The 22,546-nt window shown below is 35.0% G+C and overlaps 2 protein-coding genes and 1 long non-coding RNA gene across 10 annotated transcripts; all 3 read right to left on the bottom strand.

Annotated features, from left to right (window-relative positions):
* Nucleotides 1-1,949: 1,949 nt before the first annotated feature.
* Nucleotides 1,950-2,342, bottom strand: LOC132608305 (uncharacterized). Its single transcript, XM_060322347.1, has one exon. It carries the CDS (start codon nt 2,340-2,342, stop codon nt 1,950-1,952), a length of 393 nt encoding a protein of 130 aa, XP_060178330.1.
* Nucleotides 2,343-9,534: 7,192 nt separating this feature from the next.
* Nucleotides 9,535-14,324, bottom strand: LOC132607187 (uncharacterized). Of its 5 annotated transcripts, none has more exons than XR_009570216.1 (3): nt 13,848-14,296; nt 10,185-10,763; nt 9,535-9,949 (listed from the first exon to the last, which is right to left on the bottom strand). It is a non-coding gene; the product is annotated as an uncharacterized LOC132607187 (long non-coding RNA). The 5 variants fall into 5 exon arrangements; XR_009570215.1 differs by having other exon boundaries at nt 10,185-10,602; nt 10,706-14,294; XR_009570214.1 differs by having other exon boundaries at nt 10,185-10,314; nt 10,413-14,285.
* A 5,076-nt stretch (nt 14,325-19,400) lies between these two features.
* LOC132607188 (myb-related protein 2-like) lies at nt 19,401-22,043 on the bottom strand. 4 transcript variants are annotated; one of them, XM_060321043.1, is made up of 7 exons: nt 21,820-22,043; nt 21,519-21,731; nt 21,351-21,427; nt 21,170-21,230; nt 20,997-21,072; nt 20,838-20,907; nt 19,401-20,304 (listed from the first exon to the last, which is right to left on the bottom strand). In XM_060321043.1, the coding sequence occupies exons 2-7, from the start codon at nt 21,721-21,723 to the stop codon at nt 19,567-19,569; spliced, it is 1,227 nt and encodes a 408-aa protein (XP_060177026.1). In that variant the 5' UTR covers nt 21,724-21,731; nt 21,820-22,043; the 3' UTR covers nt 19,401-19,566. The 4 variants fall into 4 exon arrangements, with proteins under 4 accessions (XP_060177026.1, XP_060177027.1, XP_060177028.1 ...); XM_060321044.1 differs by lacking the exon at nt 21,820-22,043 and having other exon boundaries at nt 20,997-21,069; nt 21,519-21,784; XM_060321045.1 differs by lacking the exon at nt 21,820-22,043 and having other exon boundaries at nt 19,401-20,286; nt 21,519-21,783.
* Nucleotides 22,044-22,546: the final 503 nt, after the last annotated feature.

Consider the following 22,546-nt stretch of genomic DNA (forward strand, 5'->3'; position numbering starts at 1 on the left):
TTGTAAGCTTGAATAATATGCCCAAGGGAGTGAATATTTTATAAAACTAATTTGTCCTTTAGACGTGGTGAAACCATCATTAGCAGCTCTCCATCATGATATAAGGTGTTACATAAGGTGCAGTGAAAGAGCTGTTCTAGTAACAGTTAATCCATTAACTTATGTCCATATTTACCAATTAATATTAGGTACCTAACAATATGCTATGAGGTCTAGGCGTCTAGTTAACAGAAACAGAGCAGGAAAAATGCATGCTATTAGTTACCTAACTATAGGCTGAGTGATCTAGTTAACAGGAAAAGGGAAAATTCCACTGAAGAATTTATTTTGAGAACTCCTTTTTTTTATAGCCATGCCTGACTAATCCGTATTGGCGCCGCATCCCAGGAAAACTATCTTACGCGGTTACGCCTTTCATAAATTTAAATATATTGATAAACCATTGAGGAACAAGAAGTCACTCTTACCCATTAACCTATGGCTGCTGCCAATCCACTTAGTTACCTTTTTCTTTTTCTTCCCTTGTTTTGCCCATAGTTTAAGGGCACCCGTTACATGCGCATGATTTTGCTCCATCCTTAAACATAATAGTAATACATAATTTCCCTTTAAATGTGTCTCAAAAAAAATTTACCCACTTAATCCGAACTGAGGAAAGGTTTTTGGGGTTAGCTCACGCTGAGGGCAGTGGCGGAGCCAGGATTTTCTGTAAGGGGATTCAAAAATATGAAGAAGTAAACATACGAAGAAGTCAAGGGGGTTCAACACCTACCATATATACATAAAAAAATAATTTTAACCTTCAATATACACTGTAATTTTCTGCCGAGGGGGTTCGGATGAACCCCCTCGGTTACACTTGGCTCTGCCCCTGGCTGAGGGGTGTCCCAGTCTTGGTAGCACATGTATTGCCCAAAACATAAGGGGCATGGTGACTTGACGTCATCCTCTCCAAGCTTATACATCGGAAGTACTATATGTTTAGGGTTCCAAATCAACAATGACGATTAAACACGACAGTTCCACTCGTTGTGGGACTTAACATCTTATGCCACTCTTTCTCCAGTTCTACTCCCGAGTAGAACTAATATCCCCTCAGGTGATAAGGTGACAAAGAAAGTACTCCCTCAATCTCAATTTACGTGGCACCATTTGACCGGGCACGAAATTTAAAAAATAAGGAAAGACTTTGTTATATTTACCAAATTGCCCTTACTTTAGTGTCTGCACTAATATCCCCTCAGGTGATAAGGTGACAAAGAAAGTACTCCCTCAATCTTAATTTACGTGGCACCATTTGACCGGGCACAAAATTTAAAAAATAAGGAAAAATTTTGTTATATTTACCAAATTGTCCTTACTTTAGTGCCTGCTTTTGTTAACTTTTCTTCACAACAAGTACATCTTTAAAAGTAAGTGAGACCCGACAAGGGTAAAATAGAGATGGTGTCATGAAATGTGACATTTATTTTGAGACGGACTAAAAAATAAATTGTGCCACATAAATTGAGACAGAGGGAGTAGTATTCACTCATATATGTTGCGTGTGACAAACGAAAAACACACAAAAAATATTTTCATGTGATCCATCATGCCCTTCAAGAATTCATTTTCGTCTTTTAGATTAACAGTGTTAAGATAATTAAGTAACAAAGCGCTTAAGAGAAATATATTATAATTTCTCACTGCTCAGATGATAGCCTTCATGCAACTCGATAGGTATAAGCAAAGGAGAAATTAGAGTTGATATACTGAAGAAGATTAACTACCAAATTTGTAAGTTTCACTTGAACTAAGAAAAGTAGTACTCCTGTCCTTCACTATAGCAGAAGTACCTGTTTTCTTGGTATCTCTCAAGATTTTTGCATCTTACCATAGTTGACTGACTATAGTTATGTTACAGTCTTACAATATGAGAAACTAAAATCCGAAGAAGACTAATTAATAAGCTAGTCTAATTCAGGTATGCTATCTAGAGCAGGCTTCCATCCTATACAATCATTAGTGTCAATATCAGTGAAAGAACTACTACTATTAATCTCATCGATAGAGCTTTGTTCTTTCTGAAGAGGATACTGAAACATGCCATCATCAAGTCTTAATCCTCCTTCATTTAAAAGATCTTGCAACTCTTGCTTTGTGATAACAACCTTAATTCTTACAACCTCTGAACAACCTTTGCTACTTTCCTTAACTGCTTCATCAGAAAACCTCACCTTCTTTTTGACATGTTTTGTCTGTGGCTCTGGTAAAAGAGGTGACACTTCAGGGACCTTCATTGGAGCTTTATATTCAAGGACCTTCTTCTTATCATTTTGAACAATTACTATGCAATTTCCCATTGTAACACTATATGTGTTGTATTGCTATAAGGAGTTTAGGTATAAGTTTTTTTTGAGTAAAAGCTTGTTTAGAGCACACGCTAGAATTCCTTTTATAAGGAAAAAAAGGTGTGAGAAAGTCCCTATATTTTCTCAATATTATAATGCAAATGATTTAACTGTCCGCTCTAATTTTATGTTGCATCGTTTGACTGGACATAGAATTTAAGAAATAAAATTTTTTGAAACTTGTGATCTAAGACAAGTTATAAACATTTGTCTAACTATAAATCTTTTCATTAAGAGTGAAATGAATAGTTCTTCAATTGAATTATTTTATGTTTATGAAAATTATGTCAAATCTTTTTTGAACAAGCTAAAAAGGAATAGGGCGCCCATAAAATGGGATAGAGGGAATATGTAGTACTTATGATATAAAGATTTTTAGTATTATTGTATTTTAACAAGTTGTAACAGATAAACTGTCTTTTTTTTATTTTTTATGTGACTAATAGTTTTAGTTTGACGGACAATTACATTTAATTATCTTTTAGGTAACTCGTCAGTATAATTCTCTCTCTCTTTTTTTATTTTAGATTTTCAAAGTATAGAAATGCAGAGAATAAAGCTGCATACAACATACCCTTGAGATTCGACCCTTTCCCCAACCCCGCGCATGGGATGAACTTAGTGCACCACGGGCTCCCCCCGCCTTTTTTTTTTTAAAGTATAAAAATTATATTATAGTGGAAAGCATATTAACACTTTGGACCCCACCTTGTTGATTTTTGTTGTTGTGCAATTGAGGGGTCATGATCTATATTGATAGTGATGAAGATAATGATTCCTCTGAACTTCTCTGTTCATACCTTTCTGATATAACAATCCACTAAGTGAGAGATGCAGGCCTGCTCATTTTCTTGTTTTGACCAAGTTATAAACATAAACGTGTTACTATATCAATATCAATACTTGTTATAAATGATAAAATGATTATCAGAAAACTAACTAAATTAAAGTAGACTAACACTAACTGGTATATTTGCTAGTGCTAGTAGCAGTACACTCTTTTCTCTGTTGTAAAAATTATACTGTAGGTTTTACTGTTGAGATAACTGACTGCTGTTACTGTGGCAAAATTATCACCAGACACTATGTTTACGGTGAAAGATGACGAGTTAAAGATCAAAATAGGACCCCTAAAGCAATTCCAATATTAGTTGGTGATTTATTTTTATTTATTCAAAGTTCGGTGAATAAAATTATATAATATTTGTGCTGTTAGAAAATAGCAAATAATTCGTAAAATTAATTATGGTGCGTTAAGTTAAGTTAGCTCGACACTGCAATTATGAAAAATAAAAAAAAATAAGATCTTTAAAGTAAGATCTAAGTGATTTGACTAAAATGCACCAGAAATAATGGTTCTCTAAGTTTGACTCCTCTTTTACCGCACTTTGTTTGTTTCTTTTTGGCCTTGTTTGTTTCTTTTGGGCAGCAATATGTCTTTCTGACTCTATTTTCTAAACGAGGTCGGTTGGGGCGTCCAAAACTATCATAGCATTTCTAATTTCCTATAATACTTTTCCTTTACAATATTTAGAGTGAAATCTTTTTATTATGTAATTCATGTTTATTTTTCTTTTTTGTCTTCTTTGTACTAGAACTGTTCAAAATCGAACCGTAACCGAAAACCCAACCGCAAAATAAGTTTATCGGCTTATTGGTATGGGGTTATCGGGTTAATGGTTGGAGAACGGATTGAAATTTTATAATTAACGGCTTAACGGTGCGGGGTACGAATTACTCAATTTCCTTATTGGGTAAACCGTTAACCCGTTAAGAATGATCAACACTTTTAAAATCTCTAGCTCTAGGTGAGGGACTCATGGTGCAATAAAAAGGTTTGCGGTTCTTTCTGCTGAGTTTGAAAGACTTGCACTTGATTACATATTTCTATGTCCCATTAATTTCCATAATATTTGAATCACATCCTGAGATGGTTTCTTTCTTATGTGAATTTCCTTTTTTTAAGGTAAATTATAAACTTTGTTGTTAGTTGTCTCACAATGACAATCCTTTCTGGCTCATTTTTTCCCCTTGCAATTGTTCTTTCCCATCCTTAATCTGTTGAAATTTCTTCCATTAAGCTAGGTTTAAATCACCGCTTGCCTTTTTTATTTTTAATTGACTTTGTTGATTAACCAATAAGCCAACCGATAACCGTTAAATCCAAACCGAACCAACCGCTATCTTATAGGTTGGTTAACGGATTGGTATATTTAAAAATCAATAACCGACAAGCCGAACCGTTAAGCGCTAATATCCAACCGAACCGCCCGATAAGCACCCCTACTTTGTACCTAATATTATGAAAAGCCCACTTTATATATATTTTCAATAGGGAGAAGGAGAAGAATAAGAGGAATACAAATTAACAAATTACAAAGTTAGTGACCAACAGAGGCACAACTCGGGGGCGGAAGTAGTTCATTCGATGAAAAATTACCATGTATATATAAATTTAATTTTTTATGTAGTATATAGTAAATGATAAATTTTTTAGTGAAAATTCAACTCCACCACGGTAACCGGTCCAAAGCATAATTATTCAGCAGGACAAGTGTAAGGTCAGATATGGCCTTCTCCTTTTTTGTTAGCACTCAACCATCATCAATTTATATGTAGCAAATTCGTTCTTTTCCACCCTCTGATCTAGACTATTTGACCAGTCTTCAGGATCTAATATCCTTGTGCGATTTCACATTTCATGTCAAAAGTGCCATTTATATTAAGTTATTAATATTAATATTAATTTGAGAAGGCCTATGCTTCAACAATCTAGGGGGACAACATTAGATGAATATGGTTATTAAAAGAGAGGTTACGATGATCTTTTTTGAAGTTTGGAGGGGCATGTATGGCCCTCTTGGCCCCTAAGCCATACTCTAAACTAACTTAACCACTAAAGGTGAGATTTTAAACTTTAGAAGCTTCAAGATATATATGAACACATATTCATTGTTCAACGTACCCTAACTGAAAATATCCTTGTACACGAAAATTCTCATTAACAAATCCTACGGAAAGAAAGATTGTTAGTGAAGATGCATGCTTTCATCTTATTCTCCTAAACAAGAAGGAACTCTTGCTTATGATCATAATTCTATGCCCCAAAAATATAAAAAGTTAAAAACTACATTTTGTTGTTCTCCGATAGATCCAGAATTTAAAAATTATGAATTCATAATCTAATATTTATAGATATTTAGAGCCCGTTGGGATCGGCTTATTTTAGGTGTTTTTAAACCAGAACAACTTTTAAGCACTTTTGTAGTATTTGGATAAGATAAAAAAGTGTTTTTAAACATTTATTTTTAAGCCAAAATAACAAAATAAATCAAAAACCATAAATAAGCCCATCCAAACAGGCTCCTAGTTGATTTCTTAATACATATAAGAGTCTGGCAGAAACTACTGATTTCGTGTAAACTCATAGGTTGTGTTATAGATCAGCTTCTGAGTGTGTGTGTGTGTGTAGGAACAACATATTATTAAGGCCGCAGACTATTTATTTGAAACTTCAAACATATATTTCCGATAATTGTTTCCAGGTTTCGAATGATGATGATGCTCATATATAGGACACTATATCTTGCTTTTACTGTCTCTTTACATGCATGATGCTTACACATTTAAAACTGCACAAGTGCATGCTCAATATAATTTCTTAGGATCATGTAATCTCAGCCTCTCATGGCCCCACTCATCAAGAAAAAGAAAAAAGAAACACGTTTTTTTCCACATTGGATATATTACAATAATGTTGTCCAAGTACAGGGAATTAATGTAGAGTTACCTATCAAGTTTCAAGAACACTCCAAATGAAAACGAAATCCATAATATCAGACAAATATTCCCTCATAATCATTTCCAAGCCAAAAGGTCACTATCTTTCACTGCTTTTGGCACCCCATGTTTAAAAAGGAGACCTGTTTTTTCATTTTTTCATTTTTCTAATTTGTGTTTTAACCCTTTGAAAAATCTAATATATTTTGTGAACTTTTCAACTACTGGGATTTGAAATGGGGACTATAGTGCATGGTTGGTTAGTAGACACTGACACTTGTCGTCTTTGTGCGGGGCGGCCACCGCCGATTGGACTTGGCTGTTATTCATCATCATCAAGATCTCAACTTTTGCTGCCAAAATAATTAATTTTCAACTCTTTGATTAAGCTCTTTCCTTTGGTATTAAAGTTTCGTATTACGATTAAGCTTTTAACTGAATTTCGTTGAATTTATCCCACACATAATACTGGAGTATTATTTTAACCTTATATTGTGATATTTAGACTCATCTAGTATTTTAACTATATATCTCATTCCTTTAGAAAAAGTAACGCGTTAGTCGGAGCTATTCACATATTGAAGTTTTACTTACTATTAGAAGAAACCAGTGTTAGATTTTGTATACCTTACCACTGTCCACTGTTATATATAGACTATTCACATATTGAAGTTTAACTTACTATTATAAGAAACCAGTGTTAGATTTTGTATACCTTACTACTGTTATATATAGCAGTAAGGTATATAAAATGTGATTATATATCAAGATATATAAAGTACAAAAATGTTACAGTATAATGTTTTAAGGGGAAAAATTTGTAATGTGTACCAACTGATAAATATAGGGGAAATTTCAGAAATGTACAATTCACTGATTTACATTGCAAAAATATAACCCAAAACTTACATTGCAAAAATATAACCCAAAAACACTTTGATACAATGTTATACACTTATATGCAAAAGACAGGTAAACATAGGTGTATGAAAGTGTATAATGTATAGGTATATACACTAAAAGATATAATTATACAATGTTATACACGAAAATACTCACTTATACACATTTATACACAATTATACAATAATGTATAAGTGGGTATAAACATAGATCTGGACCGGTTTTGAATAAGAATTTCACTTTTATACAAGACAGATACATTATGTATATAGGTGTATAATAATGTATAAGAGGTGTGTATATGAGTGTATACACACCTCTTAGACACTATTATACAATGTTATACACTATTATACAGAAAACTAACTCCAACACCAGCAATGATGGAGCACCAGCAAATTTGAGTGGATTTTTCGGTTATCACACCACCAACGACGGAGCAGCAACGACGGAACACCACTAACGAGATCACGTCAGAGCTCCGGTGAAAATCACCACCTAGCACACCACCACCAGATCTAAGTGGATTTTCCGGTGAGTCGCGACAGGAGGAGGAGGAGGAGGATAAAAAAGTGGGTCAATTTTGATAGCATTGTTACCCTAATTAACATAGGGTATAATTTTATCATAAATATACACCTGAATAATCATGAAAAAACCCCATAAATGATATAATTACTCGTTGGTAAATAAGATCGGGTCATTCGTGCAAATGCCCCTATCTCAGGTGGTCTTTAATTTCTGTCCCTCAAATTAGTGCATGGTCTTTATTTTTCACCCTTTAGCATTTTTAGCGCAGCATAATTTAGATTTCTCTCACCATATTTTGGTTTAACTTCGGCATATGTATGTTAACATCCACACAAATTATGCCACACAAGGCAAAACTTTTAACAACATAATATGAAAAACGGTATAATTTTAAAATTCGCTCGGCATATTTTACTAACTTTGGCATATGTATCATAACATCCATACAACGTATGCTGGACAAGGCAAAACTTTCAACACTCAATATAATCTGAAAAAGGGCATAATTTTAGAATTCACTCGGCAATTTTACGTTTAACTTTGGCGTATGTGTCATAACATCTACGCAAGTTATGCCGGACAAGGCAAAACTTTCAAAACTCCACATAATGCTACAAGACTTATGCCGCATAACTTAATTCCTACAGATTGTATGCCGAGCGAGACAAAAGTTCAGTTTCCCAATATAAAAAAACGTTATAGAAATTATGCCGAGCGAAGCAGATCTGAATATTTTCATTAAATAAATAGCAAGAACAAGGATTAAAGACCGCATATATGAGGTGCAAAAATTAAAGACTAGTGAGTTTGAACGGAAATACTTGCAAAAACTTGAATAAGATCACTGTGGATTAAAGATGGGGCAATTTACACGATTGCCCTTATTTGGGGGTGGTCTTTAATTTTTGCCCTTCGCCGAAAAATTCCTGGTTCTGGGTTCGAACCGCCGCTCGGTCAAAAATTTTAAAAAAAAATCGCAAGATAGAGTTTGCTTGCAAAACTCCACCTTAAGGAAGAGTTTGAACTTATAAGGCAGAGTTTTCCGTAAGGTAGCAAATCTAACTTACGGCAAAGTTTGCATGACACTCTGTCTGCCTTCAGGCATCTGGCAAACTCTGTCTTGCGATTTTTTTTTAAAATTTTTGACTAAGCCCGGTTTGAACGCGAAACCTCAGGCTATTTTCGGTCACTTTTTAAGTGAAGAGCAAAATTTAAAGACCAATAATTTGAGGGACAAAAATCAAAGACCAACAATTTGAGGGGCAAAAATAAAAGACCAGTGCCTTTGAAGCCCAATCCGCGCAAAAAAAATGTTAAAGATAATACGTCATTTGTAGAGTATTTTTGGGCCTCTATGCGGCCCAAATTCATAAATAGGGAGAGTCTTGGAATAGGCCAACGTCTAGCTGTCTTTGTCTTGCCAATTTTGTCATCCCTGCTTACAAGTTACAACTGTGTCTTGACTCTTGATCTAGTGGATATGTTAGTTAGTTACGTTATTAGAATATAAGATTCAAATCGATGTTAACTCTTACGTACACTACAAGAAAATACGCCTTTAGCGAAGGGAAATTTGGTCGTTAAAATCCTTAATCCGGTCACTATTAGTCAATAGCAACGGGAAAAAAGCTGGTCGTCGCCGGTCACTAAAAGCTCTGTCGTTAAAAGTTAACGACCGGATTTCAAATCCAGTCGTTAAAAACTTTCAATGACAGCTGAAAATGTAGTCATTATACCTCCTTTTACCGGCCAACTTTTCCCTTCGCTAATTGAAATTCCGGTCGTAAATATCTCTGGCGACAACAACAAATCCAGTCATTACAACTACCTTTGCCAACCAGATTTTACCTTCTCTAATTGTTTCCTAACTTAACAACCAAAAAAAAAAAAAAATCCTTTCAAATGCATTCAAACACGCTCATCCGAAAACTATACAAAATGATCCAGTCATTCATAATTCTTCATATATTGTTTGGTAAGTACATAGCGTATTTACAAAGCATAACCAGGTAACTTGGACAAACAGCCCCAAGTTCAGAGTCTCCTAGTTATGAAAGCTATCTCCCTATTTCAAAGGACTACACAGATTATAAGGATACATGTTAATTTCTTCCAATTTACTGGCTTGTCTAGGAAACAAAACACCTCTACCATGAACATCTGATCTGCTTGCTAAGAATTTCAGAATTTCTCTACTTGGAAGATTCTTTTATTCCTCTCTTGCCAAATGTAGTAAAAACTGGCTGCTAACGTCATTCTGAAAACTTAAGCAACACATGTTTTTCCCTTCGTATGAATTAGAGGCCAATTAAGTTCTTGCAATTCAAGCATTGCCTGGATACAACCTGCCAAGACAACAGCTTTAGCCAAATGGTTAATTACAAAGAATTAAAGCATTTCATTGAGAGAAAAAAGGTACTCATCCAAATTGTACTGGATTATATTTGTCAACACCTAACAATAAGAAAAATAGAATTGTAACATGCACATTTGAGAATATCTTTTAAACAACCCCTAGAGATTAGGTTACTCATTGCAAGAAATATATTGCTCAGGATGGAATAGTTGTATGTATCTTACAATTCTCACTTCATCCACAGTAATTGGCTCCAAATGTCAACAAATACAGCTCTATGCACATGTTTGACAACACCTATCTCGCGGAAGAACACAACGGAAATAATCATTTGTAGCACCATTTAATGTATCACTGCAAGAATAAAACAAGATATTTAGGCATGTGAAATTCAGAATTAGAAGCAGGATTATCATAGATTTCAATAACCAAATCGGTCCAAAAAATTAAACCTTCTAGGAAGTATTAAATGAGCAAATAGTTCAAGAGATGTCTCCATTCAGCCCTTGATTTCATTCAGGCAATTGGAAATAATAGAAAATGTATCAATCCTTAGAACGAATCTAGAGTTCATTCAATAGTCTACACAATCTTTGAAGTTCCCATTACAATTAGAAGTCAAAAGATCTCAAAACTAACCAACTGCAAGGCACAGTAGGAAAAAATATGGTCAGATTTCAATGGCATCATCACACGACAACAAACACAAAACTAGAAAAAGACTTTGAAAGGAAGAAAGAAATACCGTGTGACAAAAGCTAGAGTACATAACTTGCAAAAGTCCAACTTCTTGTAACCTGTCACTGCAACCAAAAAAATCCAAAAAAATCTATCTAAAAACATCAATTTACTCACATTTGGCATAAAACGAGGATCATCTTTACACTAGCTTAGACTCTAACCCAGTGGCGGAGCTAGGATTTCCGCCGAGAGGGTTCAAAATATAAAAAAATAAAGAGACGAAGAAGCCTAAGGGGGTTTAAGATCTAAATATATACATAAAAAATAATTTTAACTTTATAAAAACAATGCTTTTTTTCGCCGAAGGGGTTTGGATGAACACCCTCGGCTCTATGTGGCTCCGCCACTGCTCTAACCTAAACCAGCCTGTAGGAGCCATAAATTCACCAATTGAAGACTTAAATTTATCCCAGTTCTGCAGCTCAAAGTAGGACATGCATATTTGATAAGTCACTAATGTAATCTTCACTAGTGCTTTTCTTATTTTGTACTCAATTCAATCTTTTCATCATAAACTAACCAATCAAATTAAAGGTGTACATATGAAATATTTACTGAGTTTATATCATAGCAAATACGCTGGCAGGTTTACAACCAGCATAGTCACTTGGCACGAGAAATTTGCATACACATACATCATCTAGCTGGAGAAGGATAAAATAAAGAAAGAGACAACAAGTTTACTGGATATAAAGTAGAGAAAGATTTTGGTAGTGATTAGATAGTGAAAGCTGAAAGTATCAGCAATACATTTTTGAGTAGCTGGAAAAGAAACATGTCATGAATACTCCCCAAATGTAGATTATCAAAACATAATTCTGAAAATCTTTTTTCCCATTCATCTGCCAATAGCTTCAAAGTTAGTAAAGTTCTAAAATTATAATCAAAAGCTAAGGACCTCATAAATGATTAGGGCGTGTCACCCTATAGTTTTCTCGAATGTATTGAAGTATATAAGCCTTTTCCCTGGTAAAAATTAAAGTATCTTCAAAATGTCCACTTTAGTTTCGAAATTGCACCAAACATTTTTAAAATGGTTTTCCTCAAATATACTAATACATTTAAAACAAAAAACTATTAACCAGCATGTGTATCAAATGTGCACATGTTCTTAAGCATATAAAATCACAACACTAACAATAAAAGGACACTACCAGCAAAGCAGGAAATTTTTTGAAGATGACGTTCCATGGTAAGACATTTAACAAAGTACAAGCAGCAAATATATGAAAGACCCATATCAAACTCAAGTTACTCAAACCTTGCAATTACCAAGAAAATACTCGGTACAAAATGATCTAGGTCAAAGTTCTCTGGCTAATATAAAATATAAGCACATCTAGTTACATGTAAAACCATCCTCAGTCTAGTGTTTCGGAATCGCAAATATATTGATACTGACATGCTTCTAAATGACATTTCTGAAAGCATGAGTAAAGCAACTCTTTTGTTGAACTTTTTACATGAATAAAAAACTTATGGATTTTGCTAAAACTGAAAATGGAGAACATAAATGTTAAAGCTACTGAAGGTCTTTAGCAAAGTAATAAAGTCGAAATGAAGGTAGACCTTTCCAAAGTGACATTAATATAACATCAACATAACAATAACACTATAAAGCAATATAGGCATTTATCCCATCCATCCACTGAGAAAAACACCTTCAAATCCTCCTCCTCCTGGTAACTAAAAGAATCATCAAATATAAGCTCATATTTCTATAAATAACCTAACCAAGAACAAAAATGAAAAAGGACAAAGGAATTGCTAAAATGTATTTGGAGAACTCAGTGCTGAACACCCTGAATATAAATTGATATAAGAAAAAAAATATGAGTATTATTGTCAGACATCATATTCATGCTGCTGAAAGGGCTTCTCAAGGGTTTAGACTATGACAACTCTAATATAATGTAGAGATGTTACAAATCTAAACTAGTGGAGAAACCAACAAATGCTAAATAAAAAAGAAACTAGGGACATGACCTTTTATTCTAAACTCGTGATGATAGTCACTGACTCACTGTAGTACCATGATTAACTAGTCACTGTGTATAGTTCAGTCAGTAGTTAATACGTAATATATGCACTATGATTTATATGACTAACCCCAACTAGTTCGGCTTTGAAGCATAGTTAATTCGATCTTAAGTCTATCCTATGCTTTTCTTCTTATTATTGGCTTTTACACTTCACTCAATATTTGGTCCCTGTACAAACTATGTTGACTTAACTGAGATTAACTTTGTGTTTACTATATTCATGTACAAGTGACTAGTGAATTTGTATACATCTTCTAAAATTTAGCTTGTTTGAAATCTACGATTAGCGATGAAGTCTATTTCTCAACTCTTATATAAGAAAACATGTTTCTTCTTCCCTGTCTTTCTCCCCCTCCAACGCCACTTGAATTATTGTACATTCCCTATCTTTCATCCTCATTTTTCTCTACTTATGAAAGGTGACGATTCGCACAGTTACAAGCTAACTTTGTTTTCTAGCCTTCTCTGCTTCAACATCTTCAATATATAGTCACTCTTCAAAAAGGAATTTTACACTCCTTTGAGCATCATTACATTAAACAGAAAATGATTGATTGAGAAGTAAATAGGACGGTTTTTTTTCTTACATCAATTCTTATAAATACTTAGCCCACTAGTTATTATAAGGACCTTGAAACTAGAAAAACCCGTGATGTTCATATACTTATGTGATTCACTCATAACCGTCCAGTACAATCCTTAACACTCAATTCCTAATAATTCAAAAATTTTCTAATTGTCACAACACATGCATTTCATCAAACAAGTTATGTGTGCCCTTTCACAACTTATTTTTCTAAAAAAGCCCCAATATTCCCACAGAAAAGCTAAAGATAAAGGTACAAAAATCAAGGACTTGTCAATCTCAATATGAATGGCCTAATTGTTTACATATATATCAATCATTTTAATAAGGGTTTATACATATCAATTTGTAAATAGCAATTCATTCATAATACCAATGCTTAGTAGAGATCAAATAAAATAAACAGAGATTGATATATGTATAAACCCTTACCTTTGGTAATAGAAATTGAAATTTTGAAAGTAAAAAGCTACCGTAATTGAAACCCTCATTGCAAAACTAGAGATTGAAGCGCTTACCTTTGGTAGTCTTATTATTCCCCTATGAAACAATAAACTGAATTAAAACACATGGGAATGAAAAAAGAAGATGAGTTAGTATCTTTAATACTCAATGGAAATTTTGAGAAGGTATCTGGGGAAGACAGTGATGTTGGATGCAGACGACAGTCCGAGAACGCAAGTGATAAATTAGAAGAGAGACAACAAGTATTTCATCAAACCTTATGTCATCTTTGCAAATCAAACAAAAGACCCAAATTTTCGAAAGAAAGGCGAAAGTTAGAGATAGAGATGGCATCTTGGGCGATGGTGATTTGCGTCCCTAGGTCAGTTTTGTTTGTGTCTAGGGTATTTATGTTTTATTCTAAGGGAGTCGGACGTGGGTTGGGAAAATTTAAGGGAAAGAGTTGGCGCTTTTTTCTTTTCTAATCTAGTTTTAAAAACGGGATATGATGCTTTTTGAAGACAGGATCGTCCCCCCTCGCTATTGATGAGTTAAAATATGATTTTCACGACCGAAATATAATTTGGTCGCTGTAGATATATTTGTAGCGATCGGATTCAGGTCCCTTCGTTAAGAAGTGGTCGTCAAAAGCCAAATTTCTTGTAGTGGTATGATCAATGATGTTATGTCCCGTGTTTTCGTATAACGAGAAATCGAGAAATAATTACGATTTGTGTGTTATAAGGAAATATTTTGATTTTGGTGAATATGACTATGATGGTTATGGAATCATAAATGTTAAGACATCGGGGAAGGCCGAGGATAAAATTGGAATTTCGGAAATTAGTTTCGGGAATTACAAAACGGGACGTTTATCGAATTGGGCCAAGAAAAAATTAGAACACAAAATGAGGCCCAAAGTTAGTGGGGTGGCCGGCCATATTGGCTAGGCCCAAGCCCTTTTTAAATGATCATGTGCCATGCACATGATCTATATTGGATATATATCACTTAGGCCTTTTGGAATTATCAAGAATCAAGATCAAAAAAAAAAAAAAAAATAAGAAAGCACCTCAAAGAAGCTCTCGGCCAAGCTTGAGAAAAAGGAGAGAAAAAAATTTCCCAAGCTTTGTTGTTGATCCAAAAATCTTAATTTCTACATAGTTGTGAAGTACTCAAGGCCCTCTTCAACGGGGTATAATTAGCTTGACACAAGAACCTCGTTTGCGACAAGTCGGGTTTTCAAGAAAAGGTAAGAATTCTTCCACTTTTGTGTTATGGAATTGGTATGAATGTTATGATGAATGAAATGAAATGAGAATTTTGTGGTAGTAGTGTATGTGTGTGTGCAGCCGTGTGTGTGTGTGTGTTGGTGTGTGGCCGTGAGCCATGAGAGTTAGAAGGGGAGGTGAATTGAATCCTATTTAGTTCGTTAGTTGTGTCGTTATAACCTTTAAGACGCAAATGATCGATTGATGAATTAAATTGGCGTTGGAAAATGATTTCGGACATTATCGGAAAGTGTATACCTTTGGTATAATTGTGTATATCATTGTATATTTGGGGTGCTAAAGACTTTAAATGTGACATATAGTTGATGTTAATGAATTCGGAATGAAACGACGCAAGTTAGAATGTCCGTCGTGACTTTTGATGTTTTGAATGAAATATGGAGAGTAATGAATTTCGGGAACTTTCGTATATGGTTTGGAATATATTTGGGATGTGATTGACTAATCTTGAATAAGTAAATGAATACAATAATGTGGGCATAGATTTGGAATCTTGGAAGTTTGAATGAAAAGTTGTCAACTTAGGTAATAAGGTGGAACTTTGAAACTAGAGTGGTTTGATTATGAATTGTGTTGTTGTTGATGTGTGGGCTGTTGTTGTTGATGTATTTTGAGCCGAGCTAAGTCTCGGGGGTGTTAGATTTATAGGGGAGGTGCTGCCGAAATTTCGGTAGGCAAAAATAAAGTTAATGGCATTTTTAAGCCTAAGAATCTCAATTGGTAACTTTGACCATTTGCAGATTTCAGACGAAACGGGACTTGACTTTTGGGAGAGCGTAAGACGTCTGTAAGGTATGTAAAGCTTCCCACTTCTTCGTTTGGCATGTCTTAGTATGCTAGGTGAATATTGGAACCTCCGGAGCATCTCTGCTCCTCGAAACCCGATCCACAGGAAAGTTACTATTCATTCAATTCAATTGAAGCCTAAGGGCTCTATTTTGACTAGAATGCCACCAATCGTTCGAAACCTATCGAAACGTGGTCGGGTAACTTAGAAATGATTACGTATGAACTTTTGGCCCCTAAATGTTCGTAAATTATGTTCGCTACCTCAATTCGACTCGAGGTGGACCCGCTAACCCCAAGACGCCCTATTTGTCTTATTGGGCTGTCCTTTTGAATAAAGTTTGAAATGATACCTTCGATTTTGAAACTTCCTCCTACGGGACGTGTTTTGAATATTACGATACGCTAAGTTACGTTTTGAGCTATACGTACTATTTTGGAAACGTTTTGTGAAATGAAACCTTGTATCGACTAAGCATTCGATTATTTTGTATTATGAAATGACTTATGGGATTACTCTGTTTTGAAAGACTATTTTGAAGTATGATTTGCATTTGTTTGCTCACGACTCCGCTCGTGCCTTATTATGACTTCGTTCACCGGTTCCCGGGCCGGTTATGATTCGTGCGCCTTACAATAATTCGGCCGTATGTTGTGTTACGGTTCCCGAGGCTTCGCCATAGGGCCGGGTTCCGTTTGGAGTTATGCTGTGATATGGCTCGTGATGCGATACGCTCACCTATGTTTGTGTTTGTGTTCGGAGATACGGAGATTTGAAACTTTCTGGTGTTATGTTGTGTGTGGCGCCAGCGTCGGAGTGGCGACCACGTTCTTAAGCGTTTGCATGATTTAGTTTGCATTATGTATACGTATATGACTTTGATACGGATTTTGACATACTGATTTGTACTCCATTTTCCTATCTGATTTGCTTTCAGTTTTGATCCATATTTCTGTACTCCGTGCTTTACACACTCAGTACATATTTCGTACTGACCCCCTTTCTTCGGGGGCTGCGTTTCATGCCCGCAGGTACAGACATTGGTGATCCTCCACTGTAGGCTTCACTTTCTGCTATTTTGGAGTACTCCTTCTGATCCGGAGTCCACTTTTGGTACAAACTCCTTTTTGCTATGTATATGCTCTGTATATTTGACGATTTGGGTACGGCGGGGCCCTGTCTCGCCATATGTCTTTGTTTTGAGTTCGTAGAGGCCTGTAGTCATATATGTGGGGCGAGGGTCCTATATACGTTTGTTTGATTTGTTTTCTGGTCTTAAAGCGGTCCGTTTGTTTTGATGGCCCTAAATGGCCCTTATGCTTATGTTTGCACTTTTGACCGGCGATGTCTATTCCGCCGCCCAGTTTGGATTTGATATGCCATTTTGATTTGTGCGACCGCTTAAGACATATTTTGATATAAATTATGTTTGACACGATTTTGTAAAATTCTGAATTAAGTTTGGATTTGGAAATGAATAAGCGATTCGGTCTGGGTACCCAGGTAGGGTGTCAGTCGCGGCCTACGGGGCTGGGTCGTGACAAATGAGTTGAAGTCACGTTAATTAAAAAATGAAATAGCCTTTCACTTAATTGTTTAAATTAAAAATAGCCGGTAAATTTATAATATATGTATAATTTATACGTAATATGTGTACAAACATATATAATCAGTGCATGATATATGTATATATGCCAGAAAAGGTAAACAATGAATCAGACCGCCTATTTGTATATAGATCCCACTTTATCTACTACAACCGTTAAGTCACTAACTTTAGTATTAGGAGGACAAAAACTATCCATCAATGCAATTTTACTGCTACAATGGAGAATATGTTAAAATTATTTTAATGTGATAAAAAATTACTTTGCGACTTTATTGTCACAATAAATAAAGTAAGTAGCAACACCAATAGTTAGCTTGATCAAAAAATGAAACATATAAAGTTGAAGCTAGGCCCGTTTATTCCAATTGACAAAACTTCAAATCGAATTTCAATGAAAGTGAAAGATCAGTATAAACAGGAAATTATGTGGCTAAAGCTTTTGAAAATGGTGAATAATGGGCATTTCTCTCATTTTTCTTTATAAGGTATGCATGCATGCATGCACACGGAGAAATTCGATACGTTATCAATTTCATTGAAGCACATATGTATCAATGAATTTGTCCCTTAGACCTTTTATTCCCTATTCGCTCGAGTATCAATTTAAAAAAGAAAAAAAGGATAATTTTCTCCTTTGTAGATTAAGGATGTTATAATACGTGTCGCTTTCAGTTTCTATTGGAGTATCATTTAGCCCATGTATTTTGATTCTTCTTTCACAATGGAGAGATATATGTATATGTGTTTTGGCTTGAACATAATTGCTGTCATGTCACATGTGCTTTTGGGTTTTTTGATGAAATGACAGAATTAAGTTTGTTAATACACTATTAACCTATTTGGCTAGGTTTCTAGCAAGCCAAAAGTGCTAAAAAAATAATAATCAAAAAGTGCTTATTTTAGAAAATTGCGGCGTTACTCAGGCATTTGGCCAAGCTTTTTAGGGAAAAATAAGTGTTTTTGAGCAGTAGCAGAAGCTGTTTTGTAGAAGATAAGAAAAAAGTTAGGTTTCTCTCAGGAGTACTTTTGGAACCTTGGCCAAACAAATTATTACTGCAAATATTAATAAAATGCTTTTCAAATTGATTAGACAAACACAAATGCTACTTTCCAACAAAAAAAACACTTCCGACAAAAAACACTCTTCAAAATAAGCCGACCAAACAAACTGTATGTTTAAGGACAATTTGGAAGTTAAAAGAATAAGATGGAAATTGGACACTGACATTAGCTATGAAAAGTAAACTTATAGTGAATTGCAAATTCTCCTTTTTGAACTTTTATGAATTTTCATAGGCCGAAGTGGTTATCTTATCTATATCACTTGTATAGTAGTTTAACATTGGTTGTTAGGATGATAATTGAGAAAATCTGCTGTAAGTTTGGTCTTAATTAATTGCTGATTGGTTACAAAACATTCTGTATTAGATGTGAAGGAATCTAATCATTGCCAACTGACTAAAAGAAATCACTTCTTTTCTTTTCCTTTTTCTCTTATCTTTTTTGAAGAACTCTGAATTGAGAAAAAAAGTCCAGATTTTCTTAAATTTGCACAGCTTTGTTCAGCCCCTGGGATTGCATTTTGTCCGACAGATGTTTATCCATATCTGTAGACATATTTCAAAGAACTTATGTTGGTTTGTAGAATTATGCACTTGGTTTTCACTAAAAGTGACTTCAGATGTGATAATGATCTATGAAACAAATGACTTTCTTCGATCTGAAGTATTCGCGATATTTCTGGAGTAGCAAATTGAGGAAGTGCTTAGCACATGATATATTTGGTTAGACTTTCTGCATATGACCTTTCATGGACTTTTTGCTGCAAGATTTTAGATATATGTAACATTCAACTGCTAAAGGTTAAGCATATTTGTACTGCTAGAAACTATGCAACCCAAAAAGGTTAGATATTAGAGCAGAAAATGAGATCCCCGCAGATCCAATGGTGTTACAGTATCATATATATAATAGCTTGAATTCTAATTGCTACACGTTATTTTTGTTCCTTCTAAAAGGAGCATCAGCTTAGTTTCACACATACAGGCCTCTGTTTGAGAACATAAAATTACTCATGCTTTGCCTTCTGTGTGGAGATGAATCTCTCAGTTCCAACTGAAACCATTTAAGTCAAGTTGCTTACAACTAGAAGCAGCATCAGTTTGGTCGTCCGTATTTAGGTCCAGCTTTGGAGTAAAATAAGTCAGCTTATACTCTTGTGATGACATCTGCTTCTCCGGTTTCATTGAATCACTTCTGTCAGCAGCTTGGTGAAAAAGTTTCATGTCTGCATCAACGTAGCTACTGTTAACATTCCGATTTCCTCCTTGAATTCCAACATTCATTGATAAGTTGCTCCAGTTTGTCTCTTTGGCAAATTCTTTCTCTGTATCCTCATCCATTTTGGGAAACAATTTTCTGTTCTCCTTGATGTCGTCACGCCATCTTAGTTCAGTCTGCTGTAACCTGGTCTGATTTTCAATAGCGTCCGTACATGGTCCAAAGTTTAAAGTCCTCAACCCAATCTGGTTATTATGCATTTCCTGCAGGTCCCTCAAGGGGCCTTCAGAGGAGGTTAAGGAGCTATCCAATGAGCAATCTGCTAACCGTTGGGTTGCTTGCGTTTGTGGTGTGTGAAATCCTGAAAGTTCTTGTATCTCTGAAAAAGTAGAATTAAGGCATTGGTTGGATACTTTGGATACCAAATCAGACAGTTGAACTTTAGCTGCCTCTAATCCGATTGTTCCCAAGTTTTGTGTTCCAAGTGTTTCTTGTGCTTTCTCGAGCACAGCCTGCAAATATTTCCCTTGAGCCTCTATCCTTAGCTGTAAATGGCGTTGCACCTAATCAGTTCAATTAGGCCTAATTTAGAAGACAGCAAGAAAAAAATTTCATCGACTTGTAAAGTTTTGGCTCGAAGAAAACCTATGCAGAGTCATAATTTAACATTGTCTTAAAACAAAAGTACTATCTGGGACCAGGACTATTAGTATATCATTTGGAGTTCAATTAGGCCTCATTGGAAACTGGTAAGGAAAATTTACCCGTACTAGTAAAGTTTGGCTAGAAGAAAACCTTATGGAGGGGTCACATTGTTAAATTGTTAATTCTTATAACAAAAGCACTATCTAAGACTAAGACTATTTAAACTACGTGATCAACTTTCGTTATCAATTAACCTGTGAACTCTTCTTTCCCGAAAATGAAAATGCCTTGTGCAATTACCATAATGTATTGCTTCTGGCTTTTCTTCAGATTATGACACAGGAGATCTCATCTTTTGCATTGGCATTTATGGTTCTAACATCTCTTATGTAAGTTAAAAAAAAATTGAAACTGACTCTTATGCAATTTAAATTTTGTTACAGTTTCTCACCTCAAGCTGCTCGTGAAGCCTTCTTTGAACTTCAATTTGCATTTGTATTGCTTCGCTTATTGGTAAGTTGCTGGAGAAAAAAAATGGTTCGCTATGGTGTAAGGTACGGTTCAGACATGAAGTAGGATGGTATTTGCCATTCAATTTGTTAGTTCTTACTTGTTTTGTTGGGGTCCAATGCTTGGATTGCTCATAGGGCTTCCAGCGCTCTCACATATTTTCTCCATGCTTGCTGCTACAATTATTTATAAACAATAAATTTATGAATGTTCTCTCTCTGTGGAAGGAGCTTCTTAGATTTGTATAATTTTGAATACTATTGGATTGCTTACCAGCTTTATTGGCTCCGATAGTATTTGCTTGTCCATGGTGGTTCTTACTTAGTCTGTATTTCTGCCAGCCAAAATAGGAGATTAGATTTTCAATTGCAACTCAAAGTACCTGAATGTCAGCTTTGCTCTTTAATTATTTTGACTTGTATTTTTGTAAACCATGGAGTGAGTAAAAACTAACCTGAAGATGGCTCTTTAAGTGGTACAAGGTTAGTCCCGGGATCCCCATAAGTTTCAAAACTGATTTTGGTGTGGCTTCTGCAATAGAAGAAAAATGAATATAATTATCTGTATGAGAAATAACATACATTTGGTGCTTATCCAAATTAACATATTTGTGTGCACTTACTGTCTGCTCCACCTAGTTGGTTGACTGCTTCTATAAACCTCTCATGGAGGTCTGGTGTCCATTTCAATCTTGGCTTAGCATCGGTCGAAAGAACAAGCCCTGAGTCTCCATTAGTGTTCCCGCCTTGCAGGAACAGATGCCTTTCAGGGAAAGACATTCTTGTAGAAGGGTGCATGTTAGCAGGTTGGTGGTGATGATGGTACATTTTCTGGCCTTGGAATTGAATATTTGGTTATCAGCGAATAAGTCTTATGGTAAGATTTATAGGCCTGATGGGTGACTGAAAGTATTTATCACGTACCTGAAAGGAATCTGATGTCGCTTCAGGTTCAGTGACTCCAGTCTTGTCTTACTCTTGAATTGCAAATAATGATTCTTTACTGTTCTTCACAGTATATAACATTGTTTTCCATTTGATTAAATAAAGTTGTCTGCTATATAACATTGTTTTCCTTGTTTTTCTTTGACCAAATTCATAAAAAAGACCCAACCCAAGAAGCTCTATTAAGAAAAATGAAAAGAGACAAGGGGGTCCATGAGGCATAGCCAAATGTTTTCAGCTCGAACCATGTATATATAAGAAAAAGAATATTTATAATATATGCATATAATCTTCTGAACTTACTGACTTTAAATCTTGAATTTGTCTCTGACTCTATACCAATTTAAATCCTGAATTTGTCTCTAACTCTACACCAATTTAATTTTCATATCAGCTTAAGAAAAAAAATCTTGTCCTTCCAATTTTACACAGTTGTGGGTCCTGAATGCATGTTCTCTTTATAATCTAAGGGAAAGGCACTATGAATTACATATATTCCTCTGCATTATAAGTTCCTGAAACACTTACACACCTTACAATAGGTACAAGAATTGATCCACCAAAGACTTTTTCCTATGCACACATTCTTTCTCTGGCCAAGTTTTGGAACCGCATTCCAAGAACTAATAGTGGAATATTTTTTAAAGAATAATAGTGGAATATTTTTTCCCTGATGGAGATTGGAGGAATCCACTATCTATGATGT

The sequence above is a fragment of the Lycium barbarum genome, chromosome 8 (assembly GCF_019175385.1).
Source record: "Lycium barbarum isolate Lr01 chromosome 8, ASM1917538v2, whole genome shotgun sequence".
Lineage (NCBI taxonomy): Eukaryota > Viridiplantae > Streptophyta > Magnoliopsida > Solanales > Solanaceae > Lycium > Lycium barbarum.